Source organism: Vombatus ursinus, unplaced genomic scaffold (assembly GCF_900497805.2).
Source record: "Vombatus ursinus unplaced genomic scaffold, bare-nosed wombat genome assembly UNPS02014848.1, whole genome shotgun sequence".
In the NCBI taxonomy this organism is placed as follows: Eukaryota; Metazoa; Chordata; class Mammalia; order Diprotodontia; family Vombatidae; genus Vombatus; species Vombatus ursinus.
The window spans coordinates 2,891,795-2,911,689 of record NW_020954626.1 but is presented as its reverse complement, the minus strand read 5'-3'; the positions used below and the strand labels follow the sequence as shown (position 1 = coordinate 2,911,689).

The 19,895-nt window shown below is 40.3% G+C and overlaps 1 protein-coding gene across 2 annotated transcripts in view; it reads right to left on the bottom strand.

Moving 5' to 3' along the window:
- The window catches only part of TMOD2 (tropomodulin 2), a 47,467-nt gene extending 30,570 nt beyond the window's left edge, over positions 1 to 16,897 (bottom strand). For both annotated transcript variants that reach the window (XM_027840818.1, XM_027840819.1), the window contains exons 1-4: positions 16,745 to 16,897; positions 8,194 to 8,372; positions 4,970 to 5,126; positions 1,780 to 1,902 (exon numbers count right to left, since the gene is read on the bottom strand). In XM_027840818.1, the coding sequence (XP_027696619.1) occupies positions 1,780 to 1,902; positions 4,970 to 5,126; positions 8,194 to 8,319 (406 nt within the window). In that variant the 5' untranslated portion in view covers positions 8,320 to 8,372; positions 16,745 to 16,897. The remainder of the gene's footprint in view (positions 1 to 1,779; positions 1,903 to 4,969; positions 5,127 to 8,193; positions 8,373 to 16,744) is intronic.
- Between the last annotated feature and the right edge of the window lie 2,998 nt (positions 16,898 to 19,895).

The following is a 19,895-nucleotide window of genomic DNA, read 5'->3' as shown; positions in this document are numbered from 1 at the left end:
AAGCCCATGTTTTCTGTTACAGTAGTGGAGAATTTGATAGGTGCAGGTAATGAGGTTTATTCAAAGCTTCAAGAGCTACAAAAAGGGTCCCTGAATCTTACATCTCACTCTTTCCTTTGTGGCAGGAATCTGACATTAAGAAATGGGGCCAGCCTCAGTCATTCTCTCTCTTCCATGTTGCCTTCCCCATGGAGAAAAAATAAATTTAGTGTTCTCTGGAATATGTCTAGAAAACTCACGTTTGAATATAAGAGAGCTACAGAAGCCCTGTGCCTTTGGTGTTTCCTCCTGGGTGATCCCCATGTAGGAGCATTCTCCCTCTACTAAAGCAGGCCACAACCCCTCTAAATTTTAGCAGGTGAATTTCTGAGATTTAAAAAAAATCTATCACTTGGAGAGCAATCTTCTGGTGGTGATTCTCTCTGAACTTAGCTAGACTGGTCTTTAGATGACAGACACAGGCTGGAGCCTTTCTCAATGACTTTCCAGTTGGGTGGGACCTGACAAAACTTGTACTCTGATGTTATAGACTTCAAGAACCCCAGGTCACTTATATATTGAGATTAAGACTTTAGAGTAAGATTTTAGTGTGGGAAAATACACAGTAATAATAATAATAGCTAGCATTTATACAGTGCTTTTATGGTTGCAAAGCACTTAACAAATATCTCATTTGATCTTCACAACAACCCTGGGAGATAGATGGTATTATTATCCCTGTTTTATAGATGAGAAAATTGAAGCAGACAGATGTTAAGTGACTTGCCCAAGGTCACACAGCTAAGTGTCTGAAGCTTCATTTGAACTGTGGTCTTTCTTCTTCCAGATCTAGCACTCTATCAACAATGCTACCTTGTTGTTGTTCAGTCCTGTCTGATTCTTCCTGACCCCATTATGGGTTTTGTTTTGTTTTTCCCCAAAGATACAGGAGTGGTTTGCTATTTCCTTCTCCAGTGGATTACAGCAAACAGAGTTAGTGACTTATGCAGGGTCACACAGCTACTAAGTGTCTGAGGTTAGATTTGGTCTTCTAGACTCCAGGCCCAGTACTCTATCCACTGAGCTATCTAGCTGCCTCAGTATTGTAGTAACAGTAATGAAAATGAGGATAACAATACCTAAAATACCCACCTACCTGGAGAGGTGGTGTGGTATAATGGATAGAGAATCAAAATGACCTAAGTTCACATACCACCTCTGACATAAACTGCCAATTAAACTCTGGGCAAGTTAATAGGTGGCTCAGTGGATTTACGCTAGATTTGAACTCTGGAAGACTTGAGTTCAAATCCAGCCTCAGATACTCACTTGCTATGTAACCCTGCGTAAGTCACTTAAAACTCTGCCTCAGTTTCCTCATCTGCAAAATGAGGTCCCTTTCAGCTTTTAAGTTATTATCCCATAAGTAATTATATACACATTTAACTTAATCTCTGAGTATTCCAGACAACTTTTTCAGACCAGAAATTGCACAATAGTTACTGAGGTGCATGGGCAGAGGGAGTTTTCTCATTGGGGAACTCCCTATACTGAGGAAATGACAAGTGATAAATCTGGACCAAAATTAAAAAAGTCCCTACACCTGCCAGGCTCATTGTGAGGCTAAAATGAGACAAGCTATGTAAATTACTTTGCAAGCTTTAAAGCCTTCTATAAATGTCAGGTGTTGTTAAGGTACTAAAAGGATATTGACACATCATATTATTCCATGGCTTATGGTGTAACATATATATATATATATATATAAATAACTATCTTTTTATCCAGCTAATTACCAACCTGCAAGATCATAGAGCTCAGTATCAGAGGCACTAGCTAAAGCTTCTTCCAGTTCTGGGTCAAGAGTCACTTTTTCTTCTTTATGAGTTTCTGTTAGCTTTTCCTTGGGGATAAAGATCCTTCCTTTGAAACAAACAAACAAACAAACAAACAAACACGACTGAGAATGACTGCTTTATTGACAAAGGGAACCAATTGCCTTGGAGGGTGTAGCTTGACAGCCATATCCTGAAACACTACTATACGTGTCCAACAGGGATTTCCCTACTAGCTAGAAAGAGGTCAAGATGCCTAGTCTGCAAGTCATCAGAAAGGCATTTGTAGTGGGGCAAAATGTTGATGTGGGGAGAGAAGGAAATCTTGCTGGTTTCTCTGTGCCTCATAGATATGGGGCAACTAGAGCTCTTAAAAAATATAGTGATCTGCTTGGTTATTTGATATTTAAAATGTTATTTTGTTAAGATGAAGCCGAGGAAGTAAAGAATTGGGGAACTCCTCAGGAATCCCTCTAAAAGGATGAAATCTAGGACACATCATAGTAAAGAAAGGTTCATTTATTCCTGTGATTTCTTCCTTCCTTCCTTTTCTCTTTCTTCCCTTTCTTTCTTTCCTTCTTTTCTTCTTTCCTTCCTACTTTCCTTCCTTCCTTCTTTCCTTTCTTACTGTAAATGACTAACTTTTTTTTTTTGAAACTGAGTATCTCTATTTTTCTCCCTTCGTACTAGTTCACTTGATGATCTCATCAGCTCCCATGGATTCAATTATCATCTCTATGTTAAAGATTCTCAGATCTACTTATTAAGCTCCAACCTTTCTCCTGACCTGCAGTCTTGAATCTCCAACTACCTACTGGACATCTCAAAACAGATGTCCTGCAGATGTCTCAAACTCAACAAGGCCAAAACTGAATTCATTATCTTTTCCTCAAACCCTCCCCCCTTCCAAACTTCTCTCTTACTGTCAAGGGCACTGCCTACTCACCCAGGCTTGCAAACTAGGAGTCATCCTTGACTTGTCACTCTCCTCTCTCACCTCCCATATCCAATCTGTTGCTCAAGTCTGTCACTTTTACCTTCTTCACGCTTCTTAAATATGCCCCCTTCTCTCTTCTGACACTGCCACTACCCTGGTGCCGGCCCTATCTCCTTACTCCTGGACCATTGCTATAGTCTGCTGGTTGGCTTCCCTGATAAGTCTTTCCCCACTCCAGTCCATCCTACACTCGGCTTGTGTCAAAGTGATCTTCATAAAACACAAGACTTACTGTATCACTCCCTCCCCCACTCAATAAACTCCAGTGGCTTTGATCATATCACACTCTCCTTAAGAGACAGCAATATTTCTCAGTGATCATTATTGATCTATACATAGCCAGACTAACATTTTTATATCTGGATTCCAAGCCTTTACTAGTGGCCCCAAAGTACCTCTTACATTATTCCCCAGCCTGATTTCTTTGTTTTTCTTGTCAGTCTTGTTCTTTTATCCCTTACAGCATCCTACTTCTACCTCAGACACCTCTCCCAAATTACACTTCATCTTGGAAAACCTTTCTACTCATTCTCTTCTTCTCCCCAGTTCCCCCATTCCACCAAGCTTTCTCTATCACTTGGGTAGCTCCTAAAATTCCAACTCCTCCCCAAAGCTTTTCAGAATGGATGTGAAATGAAGCAATTCCCTGATATATTTTATTAAAATCCTTCCCTTTGATATGTCTCCTGAGATTTTACTGTAGATGTGAAATCTTTTTCCCCCCTTTCCCAATTAAGTAAGTCCGCTACTATGGAAACCAACCAATCTTTCCATGGTAATCTCTGGTTATCTACTCAGTTCTTTACTTCTACTTAATTTTCTTAACAAAATGCCATTCTAAATATTGCTCAAGCCATCAGTCAGCGTGTGAACAATTCCAAGCAATTAAAGTCAGAAGATAGCTACAGCTACAAGCATGATGCTCTAATTTAAGCCAGTCTAGGAGCCTGGATGTTAGTGATTTGGCAGACTATGACATGTTACTGAAGCTCACATACTCTACCTGCAAGGCTATTAAGCCCTTTATCAGAGGAATACCCTTGGCTCAAGTCATTCTGTGGTTAAACAGCTTCCGCAGGCTGCTCTCAGCTCTGGGTGTGTGGGTGGGGAGATGCGTGAGGACTGGAAATAAGGACTCAGACTCAGGTGAGCTTTTCACCTGTTAGTTTAGTGTTCATCGGGAGAGATGTATAGACTGCTGACACGTGAACCAACCTCTAATGTCACTAACTTTAGTAGGTCTGTTGTTTAGGGCTGCTGCAGAGGGTTAACATGAAACAGACATACAGGAGAAAAGGCTTTATGGGAATTCTATGGCACAGAGCTAAGAGCCAGCATATGCCTGAGTGACAGAAAGCATGGGACCTTCTTCCACACACTACATTTATACTTTTCTCAAATCTCAGAACCCTAGGATCCAGGGGTGTGCTAGAGATGGTTCAAACCAGAGAGCTGATTGGTAGATTTTTCTGTGTGAGCACTTACACCTTAGAAATCAACAAATGCTACAAATCAGGGATTGATTTATTGTCTTGATGGTTTATAATTTAAAATGTGATGGAGAAAGTGTTAATAATGCAGATTAAACTTAGAAGCAGTGTCACGGATAATTTTTTTTTTGAGAGCTGGTTATTAAACATTTACTAGCACACCATTGCTTAAGATTCCCTCTGAAGTACCTTTTTTATGTTATCATCTGTGGATGTCCAATTCCTTTAAGTGAATTTTTTGTCAGCAATAAACTTCAGTGAGAAGCTACATGAAGTAACAGATAAAGTGGGAGTCTCCAAGTCAGAAAACTGTCCCACCACTGACATAAACTGGCAATTGGGCTGTGGGTAAGTCCTCTAACCTCTCAGTACTCCCCGCTAACTCTCTAAGACTATAAAATGCAAAACAAGTTACAGCTCTGTGTTAGTGCAAAGAGTTCTCCCTATCAATTAAATCACGGGTCTGGTCCAAAAAGAAGAAACAGAAAAAGAAGGGGAAAAAAGTACTGTCTTAGAGTCCATTTTTATACCTAGTGAGCAAATAAGGAAAAATGGGCCTTTTCCTGCCCCCTCCTCTCTTTTAGGTCAGCCTCCATTCTTGGTCTGATTGAGTTAGGCAGTAACCAGCTGGACCCAGGATGCAAATCTAATTTAGGCCTGGACCTTACCTTTCTTTTCTCCAGTGAAGGGTACAAAGTCTTCCCTGTCTTTATGTTCCAGGGCTTCTTTTTCCAAATACGAAAGAAGGTGCTCCCGATCAAAGGGGCCTGTGGCTGCTTTCTGGGTCTGGTCTTTCTGCCGGAAACCTGCTGGTAGGAGTGCACTCTGCCAAACGATAGGTTTGGTCAGGTGTTAGTGACAAGATAGGTCATCTGCCTGAGGTTTCATTTGCTATCTCCGTCCCCATTTACTAGTACAGGATTTCTGTCCAGTCAACTAAGGTTCTGTTCTCTCCTTAGTAAGTGGAGGAGGAGAAGGTCTGCCCTCCCCGGCAATCACTATGTGCTCTATTGAAGCTTACTAGGGGATGGTGAGGTGAACTGATCTGAAGGACCCTAATTACTTATCTATAGCAAGTGGTGTTATAGCAGGATCCCTGTCCCAGCATCCTTAAACAGTAGGAGTAGGTGGTCTATCAGGAATGCTAGGAGAGTATTTCTATAGCTCCACCCCAAGGAAAGTCAGCCGGGGAACTCCTGGTGGGCTCTCTCAGATGATGGCAAAGAGTGGGGACTCCCCACTGATACAGGAGAACTTCAAATGCTTTCTGCCTATCCACCTTCCAGAAACCTTCCAGGGTAGTGTAGGTCACGGTGACAAGCTAAAACTCAGGTCTCGTGTCATTCCCCTTCCCAAAATACTCCCTCTAGTGGCTCCTAATTGTTTCTAGGACAAAAAACAAACTTAACATATTGGCTCTTAGAACCTTTCATAACCCAACTTCATTGGAGGTTTCTAGGCTTGGTATACCTTACTCCTCTTTTGTGCCAAATTGAGGACATGTTATTCCTCATTCAAACATTCTGTCTCCTCCCTCCGTAACTCTGCTCAGGTGATTATCCCCCAAGACCGGGATTCATTCTCTCTTTACCTCCTGGCTTCCTTCAAATCTTGGCTGGTATGTCTTCTTCTACACGAGGCCTTCCCTTGATTCACTGAGCTGTTAGTTCCTCTCCATCCCCTATTTATTTTGTTTATATATTTACTTATACGCATACATGCTGCTTCCCCTGGTAGAATATAAGCTTCTTGAGGGCAGGAACTGTTTCTTCTTTGTCTCTGTATCTATCCCCTTCATCTAGCACTGTGCCTGTCTGTTGATTGATTGACAGCTAGGTTTCCTGAACTTTTGAGTTGCAGGAGCAATCCAAGGTTTTCTGTAACTTTCTTGTGGTCCAGGCTGTGGTGCCTGGAGCGTTTCAAAGCCTCCTTCCATAGGTCAGGGCTCAAATTTTGAACACCTTGTGTCTAGAGTGCTCCCACAGCCATTAAAGACAGATGTTCTGAATTGCAGAAGAAAACAACTTCATTTCATTTCACCATTACCAATTCTGCCTCTGGCTAGATGTGGATATTTGTTGTTGTTGCGCAGCTATATCTGACTCTTTGTGACCCCATTTGGGGTTTTCTTGGCAAAGATATGAGTGATTTGCCATTTCTTTCTCCAGCTAATTTTACAGATGAGGAAACTGAGGCAAATAGGGTTAAGTGACTTGCCCAGGGTCACACTGCTGGTCAGTGTCTGAGGCCAGATTTGAATTCAGGAAGATGAGTCTTCCTGACTCCAGGCAAGGCACTCTTTCTACTTGCACCACCTAGCTGCCCCATGTGAATATTAGGTAAACATTAAATGTAGACTGTTGAACCTCATAGTGGAAGCTAATATATATTCAGTTAATCAAAGGATCAGGGAATTTTAAAACCAATAGCTTGTCCAAAACTCTGTTTTACTTTGTTCTAGGCATGAGTTTATTATAAATTTTAGTTAAAGATTTTCTTGCAAAGTAATTTTGTATTTCTAGTAGTCACTAAACCCAGTATTCCCTACTCTAACCCATCATTCTAAAAACTGACAGAAGGAACAGTAAGCATATCTGTCTCCTTAACCTTGGAAAAGCTTTTACCATATGTTGAGTTGTGGTTTTTGTTTTTGTTGTTGTTAGTTTTTCTTTTTGTTTCTTTACTTTTTTTTTTTAAGTTACAGAGGTAGAGACAATATCCCTCATTTTACAGAGGAAGAAATGGACTCCTAGACAGATTAAGAGATTTTCCCACAGTCACACAGAAAGGGTTGGGCCAAGTCACCTGACTCCAAGTTCATCACATAATCACATGCTACTTCACTGTATACTTTTTATTAAAAAAATATAATCTGTCTACTGGAAAAGCAAATGCAGCAGTCAAAGTATCAGCTGTGCTAGAACAATTTGTAAAACATCTTAGATTATAAGAAAACCATCAGTTTAGATCCATCTAGTAATAAAATTGTACCAATTTAATCAGAGACTTTTAAAGTCTACCTTTGCACTATCTAAGAAAGGCTTTACTGAATAAAAAAAATTGTATCCACAATATTTTAAAGGGAATATTCATGCTATATAAAAAATAAGCTTCTAAAGAATCCTCAGAAGAGTTAAAAGCACCTATTTCATTCTATACACAATTAATGATTGCCTCATCAAAGAAGGTATCATTCTTGGCTAATCATTATAGTATCTCATCTATGGATCTCTGCAAGGCAGTTCTTTTTTATCTAGTTCAAATTATTTTATGCACTTGAAAGTAACAAAATGTTAATATTTAATAATATATTTATGAATTTTAATTAATATTGATTAATAATAATTAATATTTTAATTTTATTTTAATTAATTTAATAATATATTTAATAAATAAATATGTCTTATCTATTTAGCCTGGCCATCTCCAATTTGGTCCAAATTAGTGAGGTGTTACTAGTGTTTACACTCCATGGGATGCCAACAGCTATAGCTTATATACCCTTAAATGAGCCATACATCAAAAGTAGACTCTGTAGAGGCATGGAAAGCCCTCTAGATTCCTCTGGTCCAAAAGCCCGCACAGTTCAGAGCTGTCATGGAGTTGTATAAAAGTCTACCCTTGAGTCCAGACCAAACTGAGAGGGAATGTGGAATCATATGGACCCTTAGAATGCTGCCCTGGGTTGAATTCAGGACTCTAGAATTAAAGTCACTTCTACCAGAGGAATGGAGAAATTAAGGGACTTTCTAATATCACAGAGCTCTCCCCAGGAGGAGACTCAAGCTTAGAAGTTGGAGCCATAGACTTGTAGTTGGTGGCTCAGCCACGAAGGCAACTTAATTCCATGGTTCTCTCCATAACCACTATGCTCCATTTCCCTCTCACTCACCTCAGGATCTAGGTCATCCAGAACATTTTCCAACTGCTTTAGTTCCTCTTCTGAGAGTTTACCAAGAAGTTCATCTTCATCAATGTTCTTGTATTTTTCCAGTTCTTTTTGGAAAGGCAGGGCCATGGCTTCTTATTCAGGGTCTGGACACTTAGGCCACCTTTCTGATCTTCAAAAGTCTATGAATTAGAAAGAAACAAAAAATAACCTACTCACTTTGGTAAATCAGGCCACCAAGTAGTGCTCAGTTATGGTGGGTGTTGTTAAATTGTGTTGGACTCTTTGTGACTCCATTTGAGTTCTCTTGGTAAAGATACTGGAGTAGTTTGCCATTTCCTTCTCCAGCATTTTACAGATGAGGAAACTAAGGCAAAGAGGGTTAAGTGACTTGCCCAGGGTCACACAGTTTGTTGTTGATATTTATCCTTTGTTCTCGAGAGGACCATGACATCAGGGAGGGGATACCATGAAATGCAAGTGAACTGGATTTAAGTGCAAAGTCACCAGCCTTACTTTCTCCTCCACAGCTCTCTGGATCCAGTAGCTAGGTATACATCAGGATGACTGGAGACCACCCCTGATGCCTTTTAAAGCTAAGGTTTTTAGCTGGTCTCAGTTTGACTGAGGCCACGCCCAATCAGTGATTAAGGCTAGGTAAGAAATGAGGCAAAGAATGGCCTCTTTTACCTAGTTAAAAAAAAAATTTAATCTGGGAAGGGAAGACCTTCAGGGTTTCTGGCCAAAACAGAAACAATTGCTATTTAATTCACTCTGAGCCAATCAGGCCCAAACAATGACCAAATAGGGCTTGGCCTGGGACCTATTGTTGTCCAATCAAAGACAGCCAGAGTGCTTTGGGTTTAAGGTATGGTGCTTAAGAAAGCAATCTAGCTCGTAAACCCTAAGATATCTTACTAGGTTTCAGCCATCAAAATTTACATTCCTTTGGGCAGAGCACCTGCAGGTAAGGGTATGATACCCTATGTGAACAGAGGGAAGGGAAGGAAAGGGAAAAAAGAAAGAAATAAAGAAAGAAAAAGAAAAAGAAAGAAAGGAAGGAGGGAAGGAAAAAAAGAAAAAAAGAAAGAAAGAAGCTGTGTTGATCAACTGGCCAGTTCCGGTTGGGTCCCGTAGGGCAGCTCCTACCACTACTCACAAAGGCTGTTTGTCCTTCATTCTCAAAGAGGACCATGACATCAGGGAAGTGATACCACGACATGCAAGTGAATTGGATTTTAAGTGAGGCAGGGCTGTGCAAAGTCACCAGCCTGACTTTCTCCTCCAGACTGGTCCAGTGGCAAGATATAGATTAGGATGACTGGAGATGGCCTTCCACATAGCTAGTAAGTATCTGAGGCATGAATCTTCCTGACTTCAGGCTCTATCCACTGTGCCACCTAGCTACCCTAGCAGACCCTACTTATTGCAGCTGTTCTAGAAAACAATAGTTTGATTCCATTAACTGAGATTGCAAATTTCTGGGGGGCCTAGATTGGTCTCTGATTTCAACTTTTGTCTCCTCCAGGGTCCACAGAGTGCCTTGGACAAAGGAAATGCTTAAAGTACGATTGCTGAATTTGTTGTTGAACCTATTCTTGGAGAATACTGACTTGTAATAGAAAACCATTTAAAGAATAGTGAGGAAATTTTAATATTGTCAAAAGAAGCCTGTGTCATCATTCAGGGAGGGAATGATGAAAAGGACGAAAAATAGGATTCATTAAAGATGATGGGTTAGGAGAACCTCAATGGGGGACAAAGGAGATAAGGTAGAACAGGATGACAAGAGAATGAGGAAAATAGTAAAAAAAGACTGAAGGAGGAGAAGAGAACCTAAGAATTTTATAAGTAATTGCTAAGTTTCTTTGCAGAGCAATCCCCAAGCAAATTGTTATATCACAAGTTCTGGTGTCTAAAAGAAAAACTGTTCTTTTGACATCAGCATCTCAGCTAAATTGCCTCATTTGACTGTTGACTATTGGGTATGCCTGTGGTTAGGAGCAAAGAATCCAAGAATAGAGGTGAGATAAAGAAAAATAAAGTGACAAAGAAACAGAGGTGTGCCATTTTTTCTGAAGATCCACTATTCGAAGATCTCAACTTACCGAACAGAAACAGGATCCGGAAGGGCATTTAAAGATTATCTAATCCAATTCCTTTATCTTATAGATAAATCAAGAAGTGATTATTTCATCTAAAGAGAATATAAATCTTTGTGCCATAGAAGTATTTACTTGATGTTAAAAAAAATTATTGCTTTTTAAAAACTCCACATATAAATTTTCAGGAATATATCTCGTGTGTAAACATTGATCCCCACTTAAAGCATGTTGTCCAGGAATTATTAGATTTAACTTCTCTAGAATTGGATTGGAACGGCAATTGCTGTGTATAGATTAGGATGCCTGCTACTGGGCATATGATGGATAAGATTTGTATCTCCAAGCAGAATCTACAGGACACATGAACATCATTCAGCTCTCCTCTTTGGTATATTTTGTGTCTAAGTTCTGGACATATCACAGGACCTGACCTCAGACCCATATGCAGACACCTAGAGGAATAAATATACTATGTATGGGAGCCCCTGGCTGCCTTTCCCAGGGCATAGGCCACATAAAACACTGAGAAAAGTAGCAAGACATACTAGACCACCCCAGCTGAATATCTATAAGCACCCTAGAGCCTTACCTTGTTGTTAATGTGATAACTCTCTCCCACACCTAACTGTGAACCTCACAAAAGATGGATGACGTAACAATCGTCTACCAGCACTGATACCCACCGAAGCACTTGCCTTAACACTTTCTCTTCTTGAAACCAGACATGGTTCAGCTCTTTAGAATTCATTTCCTGGTTGTTTCTGACTCCCTCTCACCCTAGAGGCTAACAGTATAAATCTTCGCCTCTTCTATTTGAATGAAATACTTAACTAATTTAAGAAAGGCAATCCAGATGAACTAATGAAATGCCTACAATATAGCAAAGCTAAATAAATATTCAGATTTTAGTAAATTTAAAGAGGCAGCTAGGTGGCTCAGTGGATAGAGCACTGGGCCTGGAGTCAGGAAAACCTGAATTCAAATGTGACCTCGCACACATACCAGCTATGTGACCCTGGGTAGGTCACATAACCTTTATTTGTCTTAACCTACTGGATAAGGAAATGGCAAATCATTCCAGAATTGACATGAATTGAACAAGTAATTTTCAGGGAGTTTTTAAAGGGCAGCTAGGTGTCGCAGTGGATAGAGTACAGGGCTTAGAATCAGGAAGACTCATCTTCATAAGTTCAAATCCTGCCTCAGACACTTACTACCTGTGTGACCCTGTGAAAGTCACTTAACCCTGTGTACCTCAGTTCCTCATCTGTAAAATACTCTAGAGAAGGAAATGACAAACCAGCTGCCCCCACCAATCTATCTACTCTTCTCACACACTACTCATCTCCCTCTGCTTGGGCTATATGGCCTATTTGCTATCCCTGATCTCCTTTATCAGTGCCCTTGTACTTGGACTGTCCGCCAGGCCTAGGATATCCTCTCCTTTTTCACCTTTGACTCTTAGAATCCACAGGTTCCTTCAAAACTTGGCTCCAGTGCTACCTTCAGTGTCCTGGTACTCCCTTCTACAAATGTCTTCTCTTCTGTTACCTTCTATCTACATTGTCTGTACCTATTTGTGTACCTCTCTACCCCATAAGAACATAAGGTCTTTGAGGGCAGGGACCTGTTTATGCCTTTTCTTTGTATTTCCAGCCCTTCTCACAGTGCCTAGCCAAGAACTTAATAAATGTTTGTTGATTGACTGATTCAACATGGCCACTCCCAAGTTCATTTCACCGGAGCCCTTTTTCCTCACCAATCACATCTAATCAGTTAGTCTATCCTGTGGATTATATTTCTACATCTCTTGATTCCACCCCCTCCTATCTACTCCCACAGCGATCACCCTAGTTTAGGCAAGCCCCTGTTGCCACTTATTGATATAACAGCCTCCTTATATAGGTCTTCCCAACTCTATCCCACATACTGGTACAGACTGATTTTTCTTAGATATAAATTTGTTCATGCCATTCCTCTACTCAGAAATCTTTAGTATTTTCTGCACTGACTAACAAACAGAGGTCTAAAGCTTTTCTGTCTATTGTTCAGGGCCCTCTATAATCTGGTACCACAACACCTTTCTAGCCTTATGTCATGTTACTCACTTTCCCAAACTCTGTGCTAGAGTCAAAATGGACTTATGTGTCCTCTCATTCTCCCCTCCCTACACAGCACATATTCTATTCTCAGTCCTCTATGTCTTTGCTCATACTGTTTTTTATCCTTAGAATGCCTTTCCTTACCGGTCTTTACATACAGAATTCCTAACTGTTCTTTAAAGCCCAACTCAGATCCTACTTTTTCCATGAAGTCTTTCCTGATCTTTACTCAGTTCCAGCCTTCCCCCACTTATATTGGTATTCCCCATAGGCATCATATAGCACTTTGTTTTGTAATTCTATAATGGACTTATCAAAAAAAAGATGGTATTTTAATATCTTGTAATGCTATATCATAGCTATTAAAAATGACAAGCTTATGGACAATACTATACATGGAAAAAGTGGCTAAGAATTAATGTTGAGTCAGAAAAAGGATGCAAAATAGTAGGCATATACTGACTCCAATTTCATATGTGCACTTTATTTATAAGTATGCAAAAAAAGGAAACTAAGAAATAATCATGATGTAATCTTCAGTGATTTTTTTTGTAAAGTTATAATTTTTAAGGATAAATTATGCATAATAAAAAATTTCATGAAATTTGAACTATATATCCAATTAAAATTTTAGAAGTGTGTTCCTATGGAAAAACTTTTATCTGAAAAGTAATATTTGCATGAAAAACATGCAGACTTTAAAATGCTCATAAAAAGGAAAGGGAAAAATTAGGCTAAAAATGTGGCTTGGGGCCAGGATAGGGAAGGCTTAGGATACCATTTCAAGAAATTTGGATTTTATTCTATAAACAATGGGAAGCATAAAAGATATACATACCCAAATATACTCCTTCTATTTAAAAATTTTATATTATTTTACTTTTATATCACTTATATTTCCTACTATATTCCCTCCCTCACTCCGCCAATGGAACTATCTTTTATAATAAAAGATAAAAAAAGGAAGAAAAAAAGTTTTACAAAACTAAATAACATAACTAAAAAATTTGACATTATAAAGAATATCCCACACTCATGAGCCTGTACTTCTGCAAAAGACTGGGGGAAATATCTTCTGATGTCTTTCCTTTGGGGTCAAATTTGGTCATTATAATTTCCTACTGTTCAGTTTTGATTGTTTTGTTATTCTTTCTATTTACACTGTTGTTGTCTTTGTTAATAATATTGTTTTCCTAGTTTTACTTCCCTTTGTCTCAATTGATACATCTTTTCATGTTTCTCTATATTTATCATATTCATAGTTCCTTACAGCACAGTAACATTTCATTATACTCATGTACCCAATTTTTAGCCATTCTCCAATCAAAGAGCTTCTACTTTATTTCGAGTTGTTAGCTACTACAGAAGTGCTGCTATAATATGTTGGCATATATATGTGTATGTATATGTGTGTGTACATATATAAATATACACATATTTGTGCATATACATATGCATACACACATATATATCCTTTTAACCCTTCTCCCCTCTTTTTTGGTCACTGACCTCCTTGGAGTACGTGCCTAGCAGTAAAAGCTCTGGGGCAGCACATTTTAGTACTTAATAATGACTGTAATTTCAAATTGCTTTCCATAATGGTTGCTCCACTTCACAGCTCCAACAATACATTAGCACACTTCTCTTTCCATAACCCTTCCGTTGATTATTCCCATCTTTTGTTATCTTTGCCAATTTGCTGGCTATCACCTCTACTAATGTCCACTAATACTGACAGAGTTACAGACATATTTACAAGTCTGTATATCCCTTTTTTGGTCCAGAACTGTGATTTCATTGGGATGGGGAATTCCTGGTGATAAAATTCCTTCTACGAGTGCAGCTCAGCAACTGTTTTGCAATTTCTGGTCTTACAGAGTTGCCTGGGAACCTGAGAAGTTATGATATAAGGCATTATGTGTCAAAGCCAGGATTTGAACCTAGGTTTTTCTGGATTCAAGGTCAATTCTCTCCATTCTATTCAATCTTTCTAGGGGTGAATGGTACATGCTAGATATTCCCAGATATACACGTAAACATAAACATGTATGTGGTGGTTAGAGATTTATGCAAATATACATGTCTGTGTATCTAGTTTAAATCCAATTAAGGTAAATAACCTTTTGTTCCACAGTAAGGAGCTATTTTCATGCCTGTTCCAAGAAATGGCCTATGATAATACTTATTTGCTGATTTGGTGAATAGGAATTCTCTTCAAGCAGCATCTAAGTGTCCTGTTGGATAAAGCAATGAGGTCAACATCAAGAAGAGCTGAGTTAAAATATTCCATTAGATGCTTATTAGCTGTATGATCCTGGGCAAGTCACTTAACCTCTGGGAGCCTCCATTTCTTCATATGTAAAATGAAAAGGATAGAGCAAAAGCAATGCAGTATAGTGGGAAGAGCATATGACTTAGATTCAGGAAACCTAGATTTGAGTTTTTTACTTACTAGCTGTGTGGCTGACCTTGGGCAGTCAATCAATCAATCAATCAAGTGAAAACCATTTACTAAGTACTTACTAGGTGCTATACAAAAACAAAAATGAGATTGTCCCTCTTCTCAAAAAGTTTACATTTTATAGGGAGGCAAGTCACTTCAGTTCTCTAGTACTAAGAATCCTTAATCTGCAAAATACAGGGGTTGATCTAGTAGACAATTCTTGACTTTTCTTCATGTTATAGACCCCTTTGTAGTCTCATGAAGCCTATGGACTTCTCAGAATAATGTTTTTGAATGCATAATAGAAATTATGTAGGATTGCAAAGGAAATTAACTATATTGAAACAGTTGTCAAAATATATTTCTAAAAATCAAGTTTATAGAACTCAGGTTAAGAACCTTAAGATAATCACTAAAGTCCCCTCCACATCTAGAATCTAGTTTCCATTTTCCTGACACCTTATTACCTTGGCCATGCTCCGCCCCTGGCACCTTTCTTCCTGGTGCTGATACCCTATCACTCTCCTATTACTTTACTTCCACCAAATAAAGATAACATAAGATACCAACTTACAAAGACAATTTAAAGGAGACAAATGAAGCTTATAACTTGATAAGGTTACATCAGTAAGTGAAGCAGTATACTTTGTTCATACCTGGACAGGGAAAAACAGTGTCGAATAAAATCTGAACTGTACAGACTGAGGAAAGCTATTTGTTTTAAACAACAACCAGCAGCAACAATTACCAAAAAACAAACAAACAAACAAACAAAAACCCCACTTAGATGGTGTCCATCTGTCCATTCCTCAGGTGATACACCTCTCTGATCCATGATTACAAAAAAACCTCTCTCACCTCTCCAGTTCTCTGAATGAGAATCTTGATTCAGGGGGAAAAAAACAGTAATGAAAAACATGTAATGGGCACAAGATGGTGGGCTAAGGAGTTTGGGCAGGGCCAGACTTTAGCCTTGCTAGCAGTAAAGTGCTCCAAATTGCTGGTCTACACTTTTGGCAGTATTTCTCTCCTTTCTCCGTCATATTTAAGTACAACAGCTATCTCTTGCCTTCCTCAGCCTTCATTCTTATGGACCAACAGGGAAAATCTAGAGATGGGAGGGACAGCACAATACTTTTACTTCAATCAGACTATATTAAGGGCGGCAAAGACACTCAGTAAGCAGCTTTCAGGCATCCTTCGTGGATGCTGAAATTTCCCTAAGAATGACAGCTCAATTTATGGAGCTGTTACTGCTATTTTAAATGGCCCTGTTTACTGGGTTTCAGCCCCCGTTTTCACGAGCCATGGAGATGTCTAAAGCCCCCCACATTTACTGAACACGTACGGTGGATGAAGTCTGAACAAAGCAGAGCGTTCAGAAGCCCCAGCCCAGCCCTCCAGCACTGCGGAGGACACGCGGGAGGGGGGGATCCAACTCGGGCGTCTCCTAGACTGCAGCTAATCCCGGGGCCCAGGAACTGTAGCAATGCAGGGGGCGAAGCGTGGGACCCGAACCCCAAGGACCTCGCGCTCTCCAGTAGCGGATCAGTGCTCTCCCTAGGGAGCTGGATGCACAGTCCCTCCCAGGGCAGGGTGGCACCGCGCAGCACTCATTCTCGAGGACCGGGGTGGGGGCAAAGCAAAGAGGCCACCACCCAGCGGGACACCCATCACCCGGCCGCCCCAGCTCTGCATTGAGAGCATCTTCCAACCCGGGCTGCGGGTGGCCCCGACAGGGAGGGAGGGAGGGAAGAAGGGTGCGGTGCAGCCGCCGCCGCTGCTGCGGTCCCGGGGACATGTCGAGCAACAGCGCCTGGAACAGCGCCTCTCCCGGCAACCCAGCGGAGATAAAGCTCGGCCGAGTCCCCACCCATCCCGGGAGAAGCGGAGGGCTGCCTTACCCATCAGTGCTTCCATCTGGGAGCGGGCTCTCAGCATGTCAGGGCGTCCGCCCGCCTGTCCGCTCGTCGCCCTTTCTCGCCCGAGGCAGGAGCTAGGTGGGAAAAGGTGGGGAGGCTGGCTGGGGAAAATGCTAAGCAGGGCTATCAACAGGCTAGTCAATTAGCCTGGAGGCGGCTGCGCGACCTCGATCCAGGCTTGGAGAGCGGAGCACGCCGGGAATCGTAGTCCAGGATCAAAGGATGTGAGATGCAGGATCGGAGGCGGGACCCCAAGGCATAAATTATCTCTTCTCTTGCCTTTCACTCTCTTCTATCTGTTTGTGTCTCCCTCACCTTCCCTCCCCCTCCCCCCAACTTCAGGAAATAGATGTTAAAATAACATAACCAAAATGTACTGGAAAGTTGTAGACACATTATCACCTTTTGGATTTCAAGAAAGCTGAAATTGACCCCTTTGGGAATAGCAGGGTCTGTGGATTGGGGGGGGGGGTGGAGGTTTTTCAAAGCTGTGAAGAAATCGAGATGAATGAGTCACAACCTTTCCCATCCCAACGGAAGGTATTATGAAACGGTGTGTCCTATTCTAGTCCGAGTCGCAAATGTCAACATTAGGCTGTAGAGACATCAATTTTTTGGACTTCAGGGAAGAGCTGAAATGGATCCCAGAGCTATATGAATAATGGGGGTGGAGGTTTTTCAAAACAGTGAAGAAATCGAGATGAGTGAGTCACAACTTTTCCCACCCCAACCCCAAAGGAAGGCATCGTAAAATGGAGTGTCTGATTCCAGCCAGTCTAGGTCCCAAATGTCATCATTTGGTGGCACTGGCTGGAATGGGTACTGTTCCTGGTGTAGGGGAATTGTTGGTTGGGCTGAGAGTTGGAGAAGAAGAGCCAAAGGAAGAAATAAGAGGGACAGTTAGGGGAAGGCTGAAATCAGATTGTATTTAGCTTGGCCTGGCAGATTGGGTTGGGAGTAGGATGGTAGTTGCTGCCTTGAGGTCATCTGAATTATTGTTAAACTGAATTACCTGGGAGTGTATAATTTGTTGTCATAAAATCATAGACTTAGATTCCCTAAGGAAGGGACTTTAGAGGCAATTGAGTCCAACCTCCTCCTTTTTATAGATGAGGAAAATAAGAGAAATTAAGTGACTTGGCCCACATCATTATGTCACCATGGATGAAGAGAACCTTTTTATTTCTGAGACCTTTTTTTTTATCCCCCTCCACTCTTCACCTACCCCTACTTCACTCTCTCAGAGATCATGTATCTGAAAATTATGGCAGATCTGGCTTGGAGTTAGGAAGACTCATCTTTCTGAGTTCAAATCCAGCTTTAGACACTTACTAACTATGTGATCCTGGGCATATCACTTAACATGGTTTGCCTCAGTTTCCTTATCTGTAAAATGAACTGGAGAAGGAAATGGCAAAGCACTCCAGTATCTTTGCCAAGAAAATCCCCCCAAAAGGGGTCAGTCAGACATGACTGAAATGACTAAACAACAGCAATATAAAACAAATACCTATATAATACTGTATGCCCTTGTTACTGTGTCTGAATATGTAGTTGATATTTTCTCATGTTTTTGAAATAAAGTATTTTGAATATATTTTTAAAAAATGAAGGGAAGGGACCATTGAGTCTAACAGGGGTGGGAACTTGCGGCCTTGAGGCCACATGTGGACCTCTATGTCCTCAGGTGTGGCCCTTGACTGAATCCAAACTGCACAGAGCAAATACCTTCAATAAAAGGATTTGTTCTGTAAAACTTGGACTCAGTCAAAAAGCTGCACCCAAGGACCTAGTAGTAGTAGTAGTCTCAACGTCGAAGGTTCTCCCGCTCTCCCCCCAAGCCTAATCTTTTTACTTTACAGATGAAGAAACTAAGACATTAAGTAACTAAGAAACGAAGTTAAGAAAGTTTCTTCTAATTAAGAAACTAAGAAATTAAGTAACTAGGCCCATGTCAAACATCTAGTGAGTGTCTGAGATGGGATTTGAACCCACATTTTCTTGACTCCAAGTTATGTGGTCAAGTCCTTTCATTTTATAGAAAAGAAATTAAAGTAAAAAGGTTAAGTGATTGGTCCCAAGGCTCACTTTAATAGTGCTGGGGAATTGAACTAGGTGTTCCAGATCTAAGTTTGGTGCTCTTCCCACTATACTATGCCACCTCGTAGTACTTTTATCTACTGAAATATAAATAGTGGAGGAAAGGGAAGGGAATATGCATTTATATAGGACTACTATATGCTGGGCACAAATATTATCTCATTTGATCCTCACAACAACCCTGCTTGGTTGGTGCTATTATTTCTCCCCATTTTACAACTGAGGCAACTGAGGCAAGCAGAAGGGACTTGCCTAGGATCACATAGCTAGTAGTCTGAGGGTGAATTTAAACGCAGGTCTTCCTGATAGGCAATCGCTCTATCCACCTCTAGTTAAATATACACACATACTTACATACATATATATATACATACATATATATATATAATGTACACACATATATGGCTTTGAAAACCACCTCTGACACTTAGTAGCTGTGACTCAGTTTCGTTATCTGTAAAATTATCATAATACCTGTAGCTGCCACATCATAGGGTTTTTGTGAAGTTCAAATGAGATAAATGTACGTAAAACTCTTCAACACTTTGAACCACCATATAAATATCAGTTTGTAATTGTGAGTATTTGTTTTGTGGATTTGTTCCAATCAATCAGCACCTTTTTGGTGAAAAAAGGATGATAAAAGGGATCCAATGAGGTCAGGCTACAAACTCTATAATAGGAGTTCTTAACCTGGGATCCACGAATAGTTTTCAGGGGATCCATGAGATTGAGATGCTAAAAGTATTTTGACAACTGTCTTTCATCAAAATTTGTTTCCTTTGTAATCCTGTGTGTTTTATTTCATGCATTTAAAACCATTATTCTGAGAAAGGGTCCATGGGGTTTCACCAGACTGCCAAAGGGTTGCATTCATGACACAGACAAGACTAAGAACCTCCAATCTAGAAGGAAGGTAAATTATGTTATCTACCTATTGCTAGAGAGATGAGGGACTTAATCAGAATGAGACATGCATATTTAGTCATGGCCAACATAGGAATTTGTTTTGCTAAACTATTTATTCTTATTG